General features: G+C 34.1%; 1 protein-coding gene across 1 annotated transcript in view; it reads left to right on the top strand.

The window, feature by feature from the left end:
• Positions 1 to 13,126, top strand: part of LOC102490663 (doublecortin domain-containing protein 1) — a gene marked incomplete at its 3' end in the record, with an annotated part of 51,713 nt that extends 38,587 nt beyond the window's left edge. The window contains exons 3-6 of the mRNA XM_027771685.1: positions 9,374 to 9,643; positions 10,918 to 11,074; positions 11,555 to 11,749; positions 13,036 to 13,126. Coding sequence (XP_027627486.1) covers positions 9,374 to 9,643; positions 10,918 to 11,074; positions 11,555 to 11,749; positions 13,036 to 13,126 — 713 coding nt within the window. The remainder of the gene's footprint in view (positions 1 to 9,373; positions 9,644 to 10,917; positions 11,075 to 11,554; positions 11,750 to 13,035) is intronic.
• Positions 13,127 to 14,888: the final 1,762 nt, after the last annotated feature.

Genomic DNA, 14,888 nt, shown 5'->3' with positions numbered 1-14,888 from the left:
GTTAGCGTAATGGGTATGTAGCTGGACTCCCATGTAGTTGACCGCGGTTCGCGTCCCGGACCTGGTGGCTTAAAACTCACGCCGGGCACATGTGCATGCATGCCCAAGATCCCGAGAGGAGAATGGAGGAGAAGGGATTGTGGCATGACCATCCCCTCTGGGGGGGTGATTTCTCACTTTCTGTCTCTATGTCTCTCTCTGTCTGTCTGGCGAGCGCACGTGCCTTATAGCGAAAAAAAAAAAAAAAAACTCTCAAAAAAATAATAAATAAAATAAAAAGAAATGGAAAAAAGCTTAATCCCTCAACAAACCTTTCAGCTTTGTAATTCTATAATTTATATTATATATTGTACCCTATGTCGAAATTGCTTAAAAGATTAATTTCCCTAGAGTTGTATAGTTCGTTTTTTTTGGTTTTGTTTTTAATAGAGAGATTTTTGCTATAGGGAGAGATACACTGTACACTTGCTGGAGAGACACAGACAGACAGAGAGACAGAAAGACAGAAAGCGAGAAATCACCTTCTGGGAGAGATGGCTATGTAGTCCCTTCTCCTCCAGTGTCTTCATGGGATTTTGGGCATGCACACACACACTCGCACTCAGCATGAATTTTAAGCCACTGAATCCGGGACTCAAACTGTGGTCAACTATGTGGTAGTCCAGTGACATATCCATTCTGCCATCTGCTGGTCCTGAGTTGTATAGTTTTTATTTTTTTTAAATTAAATTTTATTTTTTTTTAACTGCCGGATGGGAATATGTAATTGCCAAAGACACAGAAAGACAGAGGGAGAAGGAAAAAACACCCCCCCCATTGGAATGTGGTCACATTACAATCACTTCTTCATTGTTTCATCCTGTTGGGATTTGGAGTATGCATGCATATGTACCAGTGTGTTTTTAACCCACTGAGGCCAAGATTCAAACCACAGTTAGCCATGTAGAATTCAGTTCTCTTATCCAGCAGGCTAGAAGCTGGACTAAGTTATACAGTTTTTAATTAAAATTATAATTTTTTTTACCAATACTGCCTTAAGATTAAAATGTGACATGTTTAACTTTATCCTTCTTTAATCACATACAATAAAATCTTTGAACATTTCCAAATTTTATATACACATGTTGCTTTTTTATTACTAAATTACTAAAGAATGACTCAGTTGCTAAAAGAAGTAATCTTTTCCCAATAATTCACCATAAATATGATTCAAAAGTAATGTAGCTGACATTTTTGAGAAAACATTATCAGAACATTTATATCCAATCAAACACTCCTCCCTCTGTCCCATAAAGTATCTACTGTAGGAAGTAATTTATTCTAATAATATTGCTACTTCTCAAGTACCATTTTTTAAGATCCTCTTTAGATTTGTCAGAATCTGGACTCATTTTTAAAAGTATTCTCAGTATTGAATAGTGAAAAAATTTAACCTTAAACAATTGTGTTTGAGTTCTCCAGAAAATAAAATATTTGGATTTATATTTGGTGTAAAAAGTGGATGATAAAAACTGTGTAATTGTGTAGCTAGTGTAGAAGGCAGAATATTAATATGGCTCCTAAAATTTCTACTACCCTATGTACATATACAGGGTAGTGGAAATAATAATTTTATCTTTTATAATTTTTATCTTTTTGCATGTGGGTGGGACAGATAAATATAATGGAATATCAACCCCATGATAAGGTTACATTATATGGCAAAGAGAAGAGATTTTTTGCAGATATACTTAAGGCACATAATCAGTGTCTCAAAGTTAATCACAAGGGAGATTATCCTGGGTGAGTAGATACATTTTTTTAGGTGTATTTTTGTAGTAATATGATTTATAATCTTGTATTAACTCAATATGATAGAATATAGGTTACAGGTTATAAAAAATGCTTTTATATCATAGTAAAAAGGTAGAAAATACAAGGACGAATTAGAGTATTTGACAGAAATTAAGGATTAGCATTTTAAATGATAGGAAATAATCGATGACATATAGTGACTTTAGCTATCAAATCTCCTAAGACAGGTATGGATGCATAGGGAGAAAATGTATTTCTGCAATGGAGAAGAAGGTATTGCAGCACAACCATCCCCCTGGAGATGATTTCTCATTTTCCTTACCTCTCTGGGGAGTACATATCTTGCCCTGTGGGGGGTGGGGGGAGAAAAAGGAAAAACAAACAAGAGACTGACCTAGAAATGTTAAAGAGAAATCTGTGATATAAAATTAGACCAGAGAGCAGGCAGCAGGTGGCATTGTGGTTAAGGTGCTGGATTCCCACATGACTGACAGTGGTTTGAGTCTTGAACCCAGTGACTTGAAGATCACAACAGACCAATAGATATATAAGTAAATAAATGTTTAAGAAATGAAAAAAAAATAGCCCACGTTCCATAATGTTATAGAAAGCTTCAATAGTAAGGAGAGAGTACGTTTTTGTTTGTTTATTTGATTTGACAACAGATCATTTCCTAGAACAATTAGTATAAGAATATACATAGAAAATAACTGTATCTTTCCATGGAATCTATAGATGAGCCCATATATAAAAATGACCAGAGCACTAAACTAAATTAGTATCAATTGGGAAAGACAAAGCCTAACAAAACTACCATACAACTTATTGAATTTTATAAAAGGCAGCTGTGACAAAATGCAGATGTTACAAGAAATCATAATGTAAAGTTAATATAAATAATAGTCTACAAGAGGCACAGGGAGAACAGGATGTACTGGGGAGGATGTTTTGTTTGATCCACCAAGTCAAATGCAAAAGCTCAAGTCAAAGCAAAGCAGACTTTTGGAATTTACCTCCCTGCATATTCTGAAGCCATGATAGACACATGCACATATCCATGAAAAAGGATATAAAGAAGTATTATTTACCAAGTCAAGGAAGCAGCAATAAATAGACAAAATATAAGACTTTTGTATCATCTGGAATTCAATCCATTAGTAATTTCTATTAAATTTTAATGACAAGGATTCATATTGTAATAGCTCATGTCACTAGTAAAAACAAAGTTAAACAATGTATAAACTACAAAGGAAATTAAATTACAAAAAATTACTTTTTAATTTAGAAGATGAGAAAGAAGTAAAAAGGAGCATAGATAGGAAAAACAAAACAGATTATAAGTGTATTAGAGAAATAGAACCAATCATATATTTTATATAGCATATTTTATGTATTTGCTGAGTCCAAGGAAAGGTCAATGTGGCACTGAAGCAGTCAGATAGGGAAAGCAAGATTCCAACCTTCCTGTGCATTTTTGGGCTATTCAGATTTAAGAGACTGGATAATGCCTACCTGTACTGGGGAGGACCCATGGCTTAATTTGATCCACCAAGTCAAATGCTAATCTCTTCTGGAAACACCCTTATGGATACACCAGAAATAATATTTTATCAGATATCTTATCATTCCACAGTTCAATCAAGTTGATATATAAAATCAATCATCACAACAATATCACAGATATAAACCCAAAGTACATCAGCAAATATGGCAAATAAAACAGACTAAATTTTCCAATTAAATGACAGGCTATCTTGGTGAAGAGGATAATTGTGTGAATATATATTAAATATAAATGGGTGAAATTCTCATATTAAAAGGTAAGCTGTAAGGAGAATTATGTAAATATGTATGTAAATTTGGAAGTGGAGAGAAGTTCACTTTAATAAATCTGAATATTGTGGTGTTTCCAAGAGATTTTTCTTAGGGAAGAAAAAAAAATCTTTCAAAAGAAAAGAGGAGAAGCAAGGTGGCATTGTGGTTAAGGTGCTGGATTCCCACATGACTGACAGTGGTTTGAGTCTTGAACCCAGTGACTTGAAGATCACAACAGACCAATAGATATATAAGTAAATAAATGTTTAAGAAATGAAAAAAAAATAGCCCACGTTCCATAATGTTATAGAAAGCTTCAATAGTAAGGAGAGAGTACGTTTTTGTTTGTTTATTTGATTTGACAACAGATCATTTCCTAGAACAATTAGTATAAGAATATACATAGAAAATAACTGTATCTTTCCATGGAATCTATAGATGAGCCCATATATAAAAATGACCAGAGCACTAAACTAAATTAGTATCAATTGGGAAAGACAAAGCCTAACAAAACTACCATACAACTTATTGAATTTTATAAAAGGCAGCTGTGACAAAATGCAGATGTTACAAGAAATCATAATGTAAAGTTAATATAAATAATAGTCTACAAGAGGCACAGGGAGAACAGGATGTACTGGGGAGGATGTTTTGTTTGATCCACCAAGTCAAATGCAAAAGCTCAAGTCAAAGCAAAGCAGACTTTTGGAATTTACCTCCCTGCATATTCTGAAGCCATGATAGACACATGCACATATCCATGAAAAAGGATATAAAGAAGTATTATTTACCAAGTCAAGGAAGCAGCAATAAATAGACAAAATATAAGACTTTTGTATCATCTGGAATTCAATCCATTAGTAATTTCTATTAAATTTTAATGACAAGGATTCATATTGTAATAGCTCATGTCACTAGTAAAAACAAAGTTAAACAATGTATAAACTACAAAGGAAATTAAATTACAAAAAATTACTTTTTAATTTAGAAGATGAGAAAGAAGTAAAAAGGAGCATAGATAGGAAAAACAAAACAGATTATAAGTGTATTAGAGAAATAGAACCAATCATATATTTTATATAGCATATTTTATGTATTTGCTGAGTCCAAGGAAAGGTCAATGTGGCACTGAAGCAGTCAGATAGGGAAAGCAAGATTCCAACCTTCCTGTGCATTTTTGGGCTATTCAGATTTAAGAGACTGGATAATGCCTACCTGTACTGGGGAGGACCCATGGCTTAATTTGATCCACCAAGTCAAATGCTAATCTCTTCTGGAAACACCCTTATGGATACACCAGAAATAATATTTTATCAGATATCTTATCATTCCACAGTTCAATCAAGTTGATATATAAAATCAATCATCACAACAATATCACAGATATAAACCCAAAGTACATCAGCAAATATGGCAAATAAAACAGACTAAATTTTCCAATTAAATGACAGGCTATCTTGGTGAAGAGGATAATTGTGTGAATATATATTAAATATAAATGGGTGAAATTCTCACAATAAAAGGTAAGCTGTAAGGAGAATTATGTAAATATGTATGTAAATTTGGAAGTGGAGAGAAGTTCACTTTAATAAATCTGAATATTGTGGTGTTTCCAAGAGATTTTTCTTAGGGAAGAAAAAAAAATCTTTCAAAAGAAAAGAGGAGAAGCAAGAGAAAGAAAAATAGAGAGGCTACAATCTGGTGGTTTAAAGGACAACCAGATTTAAGATTGGTATCAGCTGATGCACATTATTAGTTTACTGCTGCTAGAGGAGAACTACCTCCTTTGCCTGCTACTCCCCTTTCCTTACCCTGCCCATTGTCTTCCTGTATTCCAAATTTCGTTCCCTTACTAGTAGTGTGTTTGCGTGTACTCATTTGAATAGCAGATTGCATTTTCTAACTAATGAAAAATAAGGACGATTAGGGTTCATGGAAATTGTATTATGGGATGACAGTTAAGTAGAGATTCTGGAGTCAAACTACTGGATTTGAATTCTGTCTCTACTACTTGCCTGCTGTGTGATATTTGGCAAATTACTTAAACCCTCAGTTTTCTCATCTGCTGTAAAAGGGGAACAATAAATAGGGCTGTTATGAGGACTAAATGGTAAATACAGTATATGTAAAGTGCATAGAACAGTGACTGATGTAAAGCACGATGTAGGTATTAGCTATTAATATTGTTACTGATTATTATCAATTTGATGGGCATGATGTATTATTTTTCCTTGTCTGTCCTTTTAGAGACCCTATAGGGCCAAAAGCTTATGGATGCAAGAAATATGTCTTAGTGCTCTGCCTGCAGCTTGAGCTGCTTCAGGATTTAGTTGATGTAGTATAGGATAGGGCAAGAGAGATGTTTCTTTAATATGAAATAATATGGAGGTTTCACAAATACTTACAAGTAGAATTTTCATATGACCCAGTAATCCCACTTCTTGGTATCTACCAAAAGGATAAGAAAACACTTAGTCAGAAAGACAGCTACACATCCATGTTTATTGCAGCATTATTTATAATTGCTAAAACATGAAACCAACCTAAGTGTCCAAAAACTGATGATTGAGTTGAAAAACTGTGGCACATATATATTATGCAATATTAAACATCTGTGAAAATTAATGCGATCCTATCATTCAACTCAAATGGGTGAATATAGAAAACTTAGTGCTGAGCGAAGTGAGCCAGACTTTGAAAGATACACATTGTACAATGTATTTCCACTCAATTTGTACTGAGTATCTGCACTTTATAGCAGATGTTGAAAGAGCTGAAGATATGATCGTGGAGAGGATGGGTGTGGATGCTAGAGACAGCAAGGGAAGAAAGTGGTTGGTAAAAAGTGGGTGGTAGGGGCCAGCAGGTGGCATGGCAGTTAAGGTGCTAGACTCCCATATGGCCAACCTTAGTTCAAGTCCCAGACCTAGTGGCTTGCTTTATCTCTGTCTCTGTCTCTCTCTGGTGAGTGCATGTGCCCTATAGCAAATTAAAAAACATTAATAGTAATAATAATAAAATTAAATAAATAATTCCTTTTTTTTTTTTTTAAAGTGGGTGTGGAAAAAATTTTAAGACAGTCATGTCTACTTAAAAGTATTTTTTGTTGGGAACCAGCAGTTAGCGTAATGGCTATGTTGCTGGACTCCCATGTAGTTGACTATGGTTCGCGTCCAGGACCTGGTGGCTTAAAACTCATGCCTGGTGCGTGTGCGTGCATGCCCAAGATCCCGAGAGGAGAATGGAGGAGAAGGGATTGCGGCGTGACCATCTCTCCTGGGGGGTGATTTCTCGCTTTCTGTCTCTATGTCTTTGTCTGTCTGACAACTGCACACTCCCTATAGCGAAAACCTCTCAAAAAAAAAAGTATTTTTTGTCTATTAAACTAATCTATATATTGTTTCATGAATGCTTTGTCAAATGAAAGTTTAATTACAAAGAATTTTTGAAAACTATATATGATAAACTTATGCTTATAAGAGAAAACAAATCAAAACTTCATTTTTTTGTATTGTCTGGATTTGTAACTTTCTCAAACTTTCTGTAACCTCTCTATAAATGTAAAGTTGTTCTAAAATGAAAACATTATTACAAAAAAGATAAAGGCAATCTGCTTCACGATGGTGGAGTAATAGATTATTACATCAAAACCATTAATATATTGGGGGCCAGTAGGTGGCATAATGGCTAAGGTGCTGGACTCCCACATACCACGGTTTGAGTCCCAGACCCAGTAACTTGAAAATCATGCTGGACATGTGTGTGTGCGTGCTCAAAATTCCAGGAGGAGAACAGAGGAGAAAGAATTGTGGTGTGGCCATCCCCTCTGGGCAGTGATTTCTCATTTTTTCTTTCTTTATCTCTCTCTTTGGCTAGCGCACATGCCCTATGACTAACACCTTTAAAAAATTAGTATATGTATTAAAATATTCAACATTAAGCAAAATGCATTCATTAAAGACTTCCTGTTTTTTTAAATAGAGAATTTTATTTATTTATTTATTTATTTATTTATTTTACATGAGAACTTGCTCCCTAAGAACTGTATTGGGAACCAAGAACTGTTTATAAGACTTGCGAGTCTTTCCTTTTTGACTATGCACTGCTCTTCCTTAGGTTGAAGAGCCTGGTGGCCATTTGCAGCTCTGTGGCCATTCCTGCAGAAACATGGCTAGTGAGGCACAACTGCTGCTGCCACATTGCCACTGTTGTCACTGCCATCTAAATCTTTGTTGCTCAGGTGCTCTGAAGGGAGGTCCCATCTCTGCCAGAGCCAGAGTCCGTCAGTCATTCGAGATGCTGTTTGCCACAGATTTGGTCCTGGTGGATCTTCTGTGTATTATAGGCTCCTCAATGTGGTACTATCTCCAGTACTATGCTCAGTCTAGAGTAGACTTGGACAGGCACGTGTGATGATGACAACCACCACCACCACAAAGTACAACTGTGTGGACCCTAGAGGTTTAGCTCTCATCCACCCCTTGTGTGTCAACTCATGCAACATACTCATCTATTTCCCTGTGACATGTGTCATTCGGAGGAAATAACTAACCATTTAATACGTTTGTGAACATGTAGAAGGCAGACAAGAATAAGTAATTGTGATTATAATGGCCTTTGAAGAAGTGAAAGATTCGGAGGAGGGGCTAGCCCTGCTGAGCTTTCTACACTGAGCATATGTTAATTTATAATTGGGTGTGTGTTTGGGGGGATTATATTACATTATGTCTAAGAACTATGGAGGGAGTAGGATACTGGAAAGAGGTTTGTTTTGTGCAACAGTAGTTCCGAGTTCAGGTATACGTGGAAGCTGACTGTCCTCTCTGCTTCATCATCATACCGCTCAATCTCTCAATGTGTTGAAGCCTTTTTAATCTTATTATATCAGTGAACACTATACATATTCTGTCTTCTAATTTGGTATTTACATAGATTTGCATATGACCCTAGGTTATGTGGTCTCCTGTTCACTCATCATAATTCATCTACGTGCTACTCTTTCAGCTTCAGTGCCAGGTAGGGTGATCCACTGTTGCAGTTGGAGCCTGACAGAGTTCCTGGGATTTGTGACTTTCAGTGTCCAAACCAGGACAGTCGTGAACAAACCAAGATGAGTTAGCCAGCCTAATCCTAGGTCTTCTATGATGACATTACCAGTTTTAATCCTATCATATCAAGCTGGGCTTCAACAAGTTCTTGTTGCACATAAAGCTAATACACACCCATAGCTCCTAGCAGTTTATTTAACATTTATTTTCTATTAGAAGGTAGTTTGCAAATTTCTTAAGTTTGTGTTGTACTTTTTTTTCAGAGTTGCAGAGTTCTCTCCTAAATACCCACATATCTTTAACTTGTATTTTTAAATACTTCGAAGAATGCTAGGATTTAATAAGGTGAATTTTAAAATTCTGCTTAAGTTTTAAGTATTACACGACTTTTTTCTTTAAGTAAAGCAATAAAATTCAGTGGTTATAAATGTGGGTTTTATTTTAGAACAGGCTTGGGCTGTTCTAAATTAGCACTCTCACTTCCTGATTATACAACATTGGGGAATTAATTAATCTCTGAACTTTCAATTTTTAAAATCTGTAAAATGGGGATAAAAATAGTACCCACTCCCTAGCGATACTGGAGGATTACATAAAATAATGACTGAACGTGCAGTGTTTAGTCTAGCACGTAGCACACAGTGAGTTATTATGTGGTAGTTGATAAGTGATTATAAATTGATTCATTGTCTTCCTTCACACATTGTTTCTTTCAGGAAGTTTATGGCAACCCAGGCAAAAGCAGTTATTAAAACTACTGACGACTATGTGCAGCCTCAGTTTGGCCTCAACAGACTTTTGCATTCAGCTGCAGTATCAGAAGGGTCAGGACTTCAAGATTGCTCCACACATCAAACAGCATCAGATCAGAGCCATGATGAAATATCAGACCTGGACAGCTACCAATCAAACAGTAAAAACAAGTCTTGTTTTATATCAGCATCCAAAAGAAACAGACCTGTCAGTGCTCCAGTGGGTCAACTGAGGTAATCAAAGCTCCTCTCTGTGTTTTGATTTCTTTTTCTTTTAACCGACCGTTGAAACTCTTTCCTTTGAGCAGAATTTATAATGATTCAATGGACTATCTAAGACATTAAAATATAACATCTCTCTAGGGTTTTGTCTCTGGTCTTGTTTTATTTCTTTTTTGAAAGCACCAGAGTAGAATGTTGTTAATTACACTGTAGTAAACATGAGGTACACTTCAACCTAGGTAATCTGGAACTCTGAAAAGAATATTTACAGCAGAATCAGGATAAGACCATAAAGTATCTTTGCTTACAAGACATTTATTTAAAAACGGAAAGTGCATACTTTTGATGCTTAATCATTATTTTGAAACAGAATTGAATTGACGTGTACTTGTTATGAAACCATTTTGTGTGCATATATATATGTGTGTGTGTGTGTGTATACACACATATATATATTTAACAGTAACATTGTTACTGTAAGCTACTAACCTAAAAATCATGGACAGAAGAAAATGTTAGTAAAACCAATTCAAAACAATAAACTGATATTCCCATTATTTTCAGATATTCAAATATATGAATATTATGTGATTTTCACTTACTTGGAGTTACTTTTTATTTACTTTGCTTCTATAGCATTACAAATTAACGTGGTTAGTTAGATGATTCTGAAGTTAAAATCTGACATTAGTCAGTTTGCTATACAGTATTGTCAAGGAAGTAATAAAGATCAAAACTGTTCTGACTAAAGAAAAAACTTAGAAATCTTAATTCTCCAAAACAATTTGAAATGAGGACAATAGACTTAACTTTAGAAACAAATTTTTATTTTGTTATAGTCTATTTGAATTTCAAATTTTTTAAAAAAATCAAATAACTTTGATAAGCACGAAAATTTGGGGAAAATCTTAGCCATTTAGTATTTCATGTTATGCAGCCATATTATTATTTTTTACTATCAGAATGTAGCATACATATATAAACAAATTTTCATGTATATGGTATTAAACGAGTGTTACAGTGTTTTTTAAATAAAATGATCAAAATAACTTATTCTGAGATATGTGTTTTATGTGAGCAGTTCTAGCAAAACTATCCTGTATTAAATCTTTCTGAATAGTTCTATTAATTATGACAATCTCATCCTATAAAAATTTTTGCTGGGGAGTATTTACATAACTTGGAATATTATTTAGAGGTTTTATCTTTCAGGGTAATATTTATTTAAAAGTTTTTGCTAATTAACATGTACCAATTTTTTCGTTTGTGTTGTATTTTTTTTTCAGAGTTGCAGAGTTCTCTCCTTTAAAATCTCAGTCGGCTCAGAATTGGCATAGATCATCTCAACGACACAAACTTCAACCACAAGTGATTAAAGTAACAGCTTACAAAAATGGATCTAGAGCAGTCTTTGCCCAAGTTACTGCACCAACCATCACCTTGGTAACTAGCGTTCCAAAGTTTTCAGTGGCTTAGTTTTTCTTCTATTCTTTTTTATAATATAAAAAAAATGACAAAGATGACATTGATTGTGTCACAATTTTCTTTTAGAAATCTGAATCTGCAAATTGCTCATTTATTCATAGATTGCAAAGACATTTCATTTCTTTCTTCAGTCTATATATAAATCAACATGTAAATAGTGCATTTAATTAAACAGATACAATAGCATTCCACCTCTCAAAATTATTAATATGACAAGCCATTTAAGGATTACAATCAGACAATAGCTAGATATTCTTCGTGCTGTGGATTACCTTTTATATCCACGTTTTTAACCGTAGAAGAGAACTATATTGAAGTTACTGAATTTGGCAAGTGACTCCATGGGGTTTCTATTTTGACAGTTAGAACCTTTACTTGCAGAACTGTGTGACTTTATGTGTCATAAACCACTTCATCTTACCTCTTGCTTTCTTCCAGTTGCTGGAGGAGAGCACAGAAAAGCTGAATCTGAACATGGCCGCACGACGAGTGTTCTTGGCAGGCGGCAAGGAAGCCCTCGAACCTGAGGATATTCCCCATGAAGCCGACGTGTATGTTTCAACAGGAGAGCCCTTTTTAGATCCATTCAAAAAAATTAAAGGTAAAAATAAATACCCTACCCCCCCACACACAGTAAATTGCTTAAGGGGTGCAATTAAAAAATGATTTTCATCCTGTCTTTTTTGCATGGTTTAACAAAACTAATGTTTACGCATTTACAGCTCAGTAAGAGGATAATGTGCTTAATGAAAGAAAAATCCACTGACAGCCACGTTTATTGCCCTTCATTAGCATTGGTGCTTAATTTAATATAGATCTGAATAGACATTAGGGAGCCTGCAGGAGGTTAAATGGTGAAAATATAATAAATTAAATCAGAGATTATTGAATTTACTGTTTAGTTTCTGTGACACTCAGACATAATTCACTAGACTTATTCTCTCAGAAAATAGTTCAAAGTTTCAAGTATCATTTATTCATTTACACTTCTGGTCTTTTTTTCAGACAGCATTAACATAATTATGAAAATGTGACCAGTAATGAACATGTATTTCTTATATATGTGTGTTCTCCTAGTGACATTTTGGTAAGGTAAATGCTGCAGATTGCTTTTCTTTTTAACCTTGGAATATATACATTTAACCTTAGACATATTTTCAGGTAAAGTTTCTTTCAAAAGTCCATTGTTTCTGACATTTCAGATACATGGAGATATTCTAAAATTAAAAATACAACATTTTTCTTTCTTCAGTGGGAAAGAATACATTTTAAGAAAAAAATAAAAGCACCACTATCTAAGATTCTTCCAAGCGTGTTACACCCAAAGTTCATTATCAAGTGCTGCATATGGAAATCAGATTTAAATAACATGGAGAATAGGACTTTGCCATAAAAATGTAATGTGTGTAACTGCTGTACTTTCTTCTGCTTTTTATACCTTTTTAGAAGTCATTTTTCCATTTTTGCTATAAGGCTGGTGAATCAAAGGCAAGTCTAGGCAGTAACTGTATAAGGGGAAGAAAAGTAATTCTGGAGTTCATTATAGATGAGGTGATAAAAGTCTTCTATTAATATTATTGTGTTAAAATGATACTAGGAATTCTATCTCTGATAATACTTGACTATCAGGAAATAAGTAATTTTTTGAACTCAGTAGAAAGTTTAGCATAATTTGGTTTTTGTAAAGAAACTTGTTGCTATCATAGTCATTAAAAATTACTTAAGTTATAGCGTAGACCCATATATTTTTCAAATTTTGCTTTAACTTTAAAATATAACTGACTTTATTTTGTATTCATTGAATCATTTGTTTATATAAAAACAAATCTTAGTGGGAAATATGTTTCTGTGATTATTTAAAAATTCAGATATTTATGTAATGATTGCTTCATTAAGATTCTTGACTCTTTTATTAATAGGAAATAATTGCCTTCTATGTGCATTATGGTGTTATAGAAGAGATCTATAAAAAATTTTATAGCAAATCTAAGAAGAAAATCTTCTGGACACGTATGCCTAAAATAACAGTGTAATACACATGACTAACGATGGTAGATGATTTTGAATGTACAAACTAATTTCCTCCTACTTTTTGTTTTCTTCTTTATCTTTTTAAAAAGCCAAGTCCAGAACAAAAAAACTTCCCTGCTTTGTTTGCATGTCTTTGGCTGTGTTTCCCTGTGACATGCACTGCTGTTCCTTTAGCACCAAAATGTTGGCACACGCTCCTGAAAATTTCACACCATCTCTTGCTGGATCAGCAAGCTTAACCCACCAAAATCTGGTGTTGTGCAATGGTTTTTGACTGATAATCAATCTTTATGCTGCTCGACAGTTGTTGCTGGGACACGGAGTAGAGCAGGTGGCAGATGTGCCTTGTCTTTTGAGAAAAGAAATTGTAGGTGAGCTTGGACACAGACTAGCACATCACATGTCCATTAAAAAGACTTCAGAGAAGTACAATGGGGAAAAGCTAGTCTTCTAAGTTAAACTCACAGAGAAGCCTGAATAGTGATACTTGGTTTCTTTTATAATGTTAAGAATATTTTTACTTACATACATATATGAAAGGTAATATTTAGCTTGATGTGGATATATATACATATATCCATATATCATCCACATATTCTCATAGACTTTTTCAAATCATCTATCCCAGTTTGAAAATTTCTTTTCTGTGTTTTATAGATAAATCAGTAATCTGCCAACTTGTCACAAGTGTACGATAATAAAACACATACAAATAACATTGAGACAGTAGATACATGTAAAAATTGAAAACTGAACATGCTCTAAGGTAAATAGAGGAAAACCAGTAGCAGGGGTGTCTGTTAACTGATGGATCGTTCTAAGTGAGCAAGAAGATTTTATACATCAATATTCAAGAGCCACTGGAGTCAGTAGCTAGTCATTATTCTAATTTACTGATGGTCATTGGTTCAGCAAACATTGAAAGCCTACTGTGTGCCACGTACTAAGCCAGATTAGACTTACAATGAAAGGGGCTCATAACCTGATTTTAAAAAAGTGTTATTTCATACCTGATTTCAATTCAGTTCAACTCAATAGAAACTTAAACCAACAAATATTTATTAAATGCCTGCTAGCTATCTAGCCCTGGTGTACAGTTAGAAGTTTTGGTCTTTAAAGAGCTTAAACTGGGTAAATTACTTATAAACCGTTAAAACCAAGAACACTACTCAACATTGTAAATCACATAGGTCCTCTAAAGGAAAATTATTTCTGGCACAGGTAAGCCAAATAAGTCAATGCATATTTTGATAATTATATGTCTATCCTTCATTGTTTTTGTTATTCTTTGGAAAAGCAGTATAGATAATTAAAATAGCCTAAGAACTATTTTTGGATTTACTAAGATAGATAAAACCTAGTAAAATACCTCTTATTTTTAAACTGTTTTATTACTTCTTTTGAGCAGTACTGTCAACAACCAGTGGCACTGGGTTTAATAGAAAACCAGAGAGCTATTCATCACATACTTTGAAACACAAAGCTTTCATATGGAGGTCAGGCCAAGGTCAAGACTGACATGAAGCATTCTCTGTTGAAATGCAATATTAGAATAATTCTTATAATTTGAAGTTGAATGCCTAATCAGAAAGATTAATTGTGTATGGGAAATATCAGAAATATTTTATATAAAGACTGTTGATGAAGATGTCTTGTAATTCTGGCATTTAAAGATGCTGACATATATTAATGACTGTGTTGGAACTGTGAAGATGTCATTAATGAATTGTTTGAAAAGGCA

Source organism: Tupaia chinensis, unplaced genomic scaffold (assembly GCF_000334495.1).
Source record: "Tupaia chinensis unplaced genomic scaffold, TupChi_1.0 Scaffold000037_15, whole genome shotgun sequence".
Taxonomy (NCBI): domain Eukaryota; kingdom Metazoa; phylum Chordata; class Mammalia; order Scandentia; family Tupaiidae; genus Tupaia; species Tupaia belangeri.
This window is presented reverse-complemented; position numbering and strand designations above follow the sequence as displayed.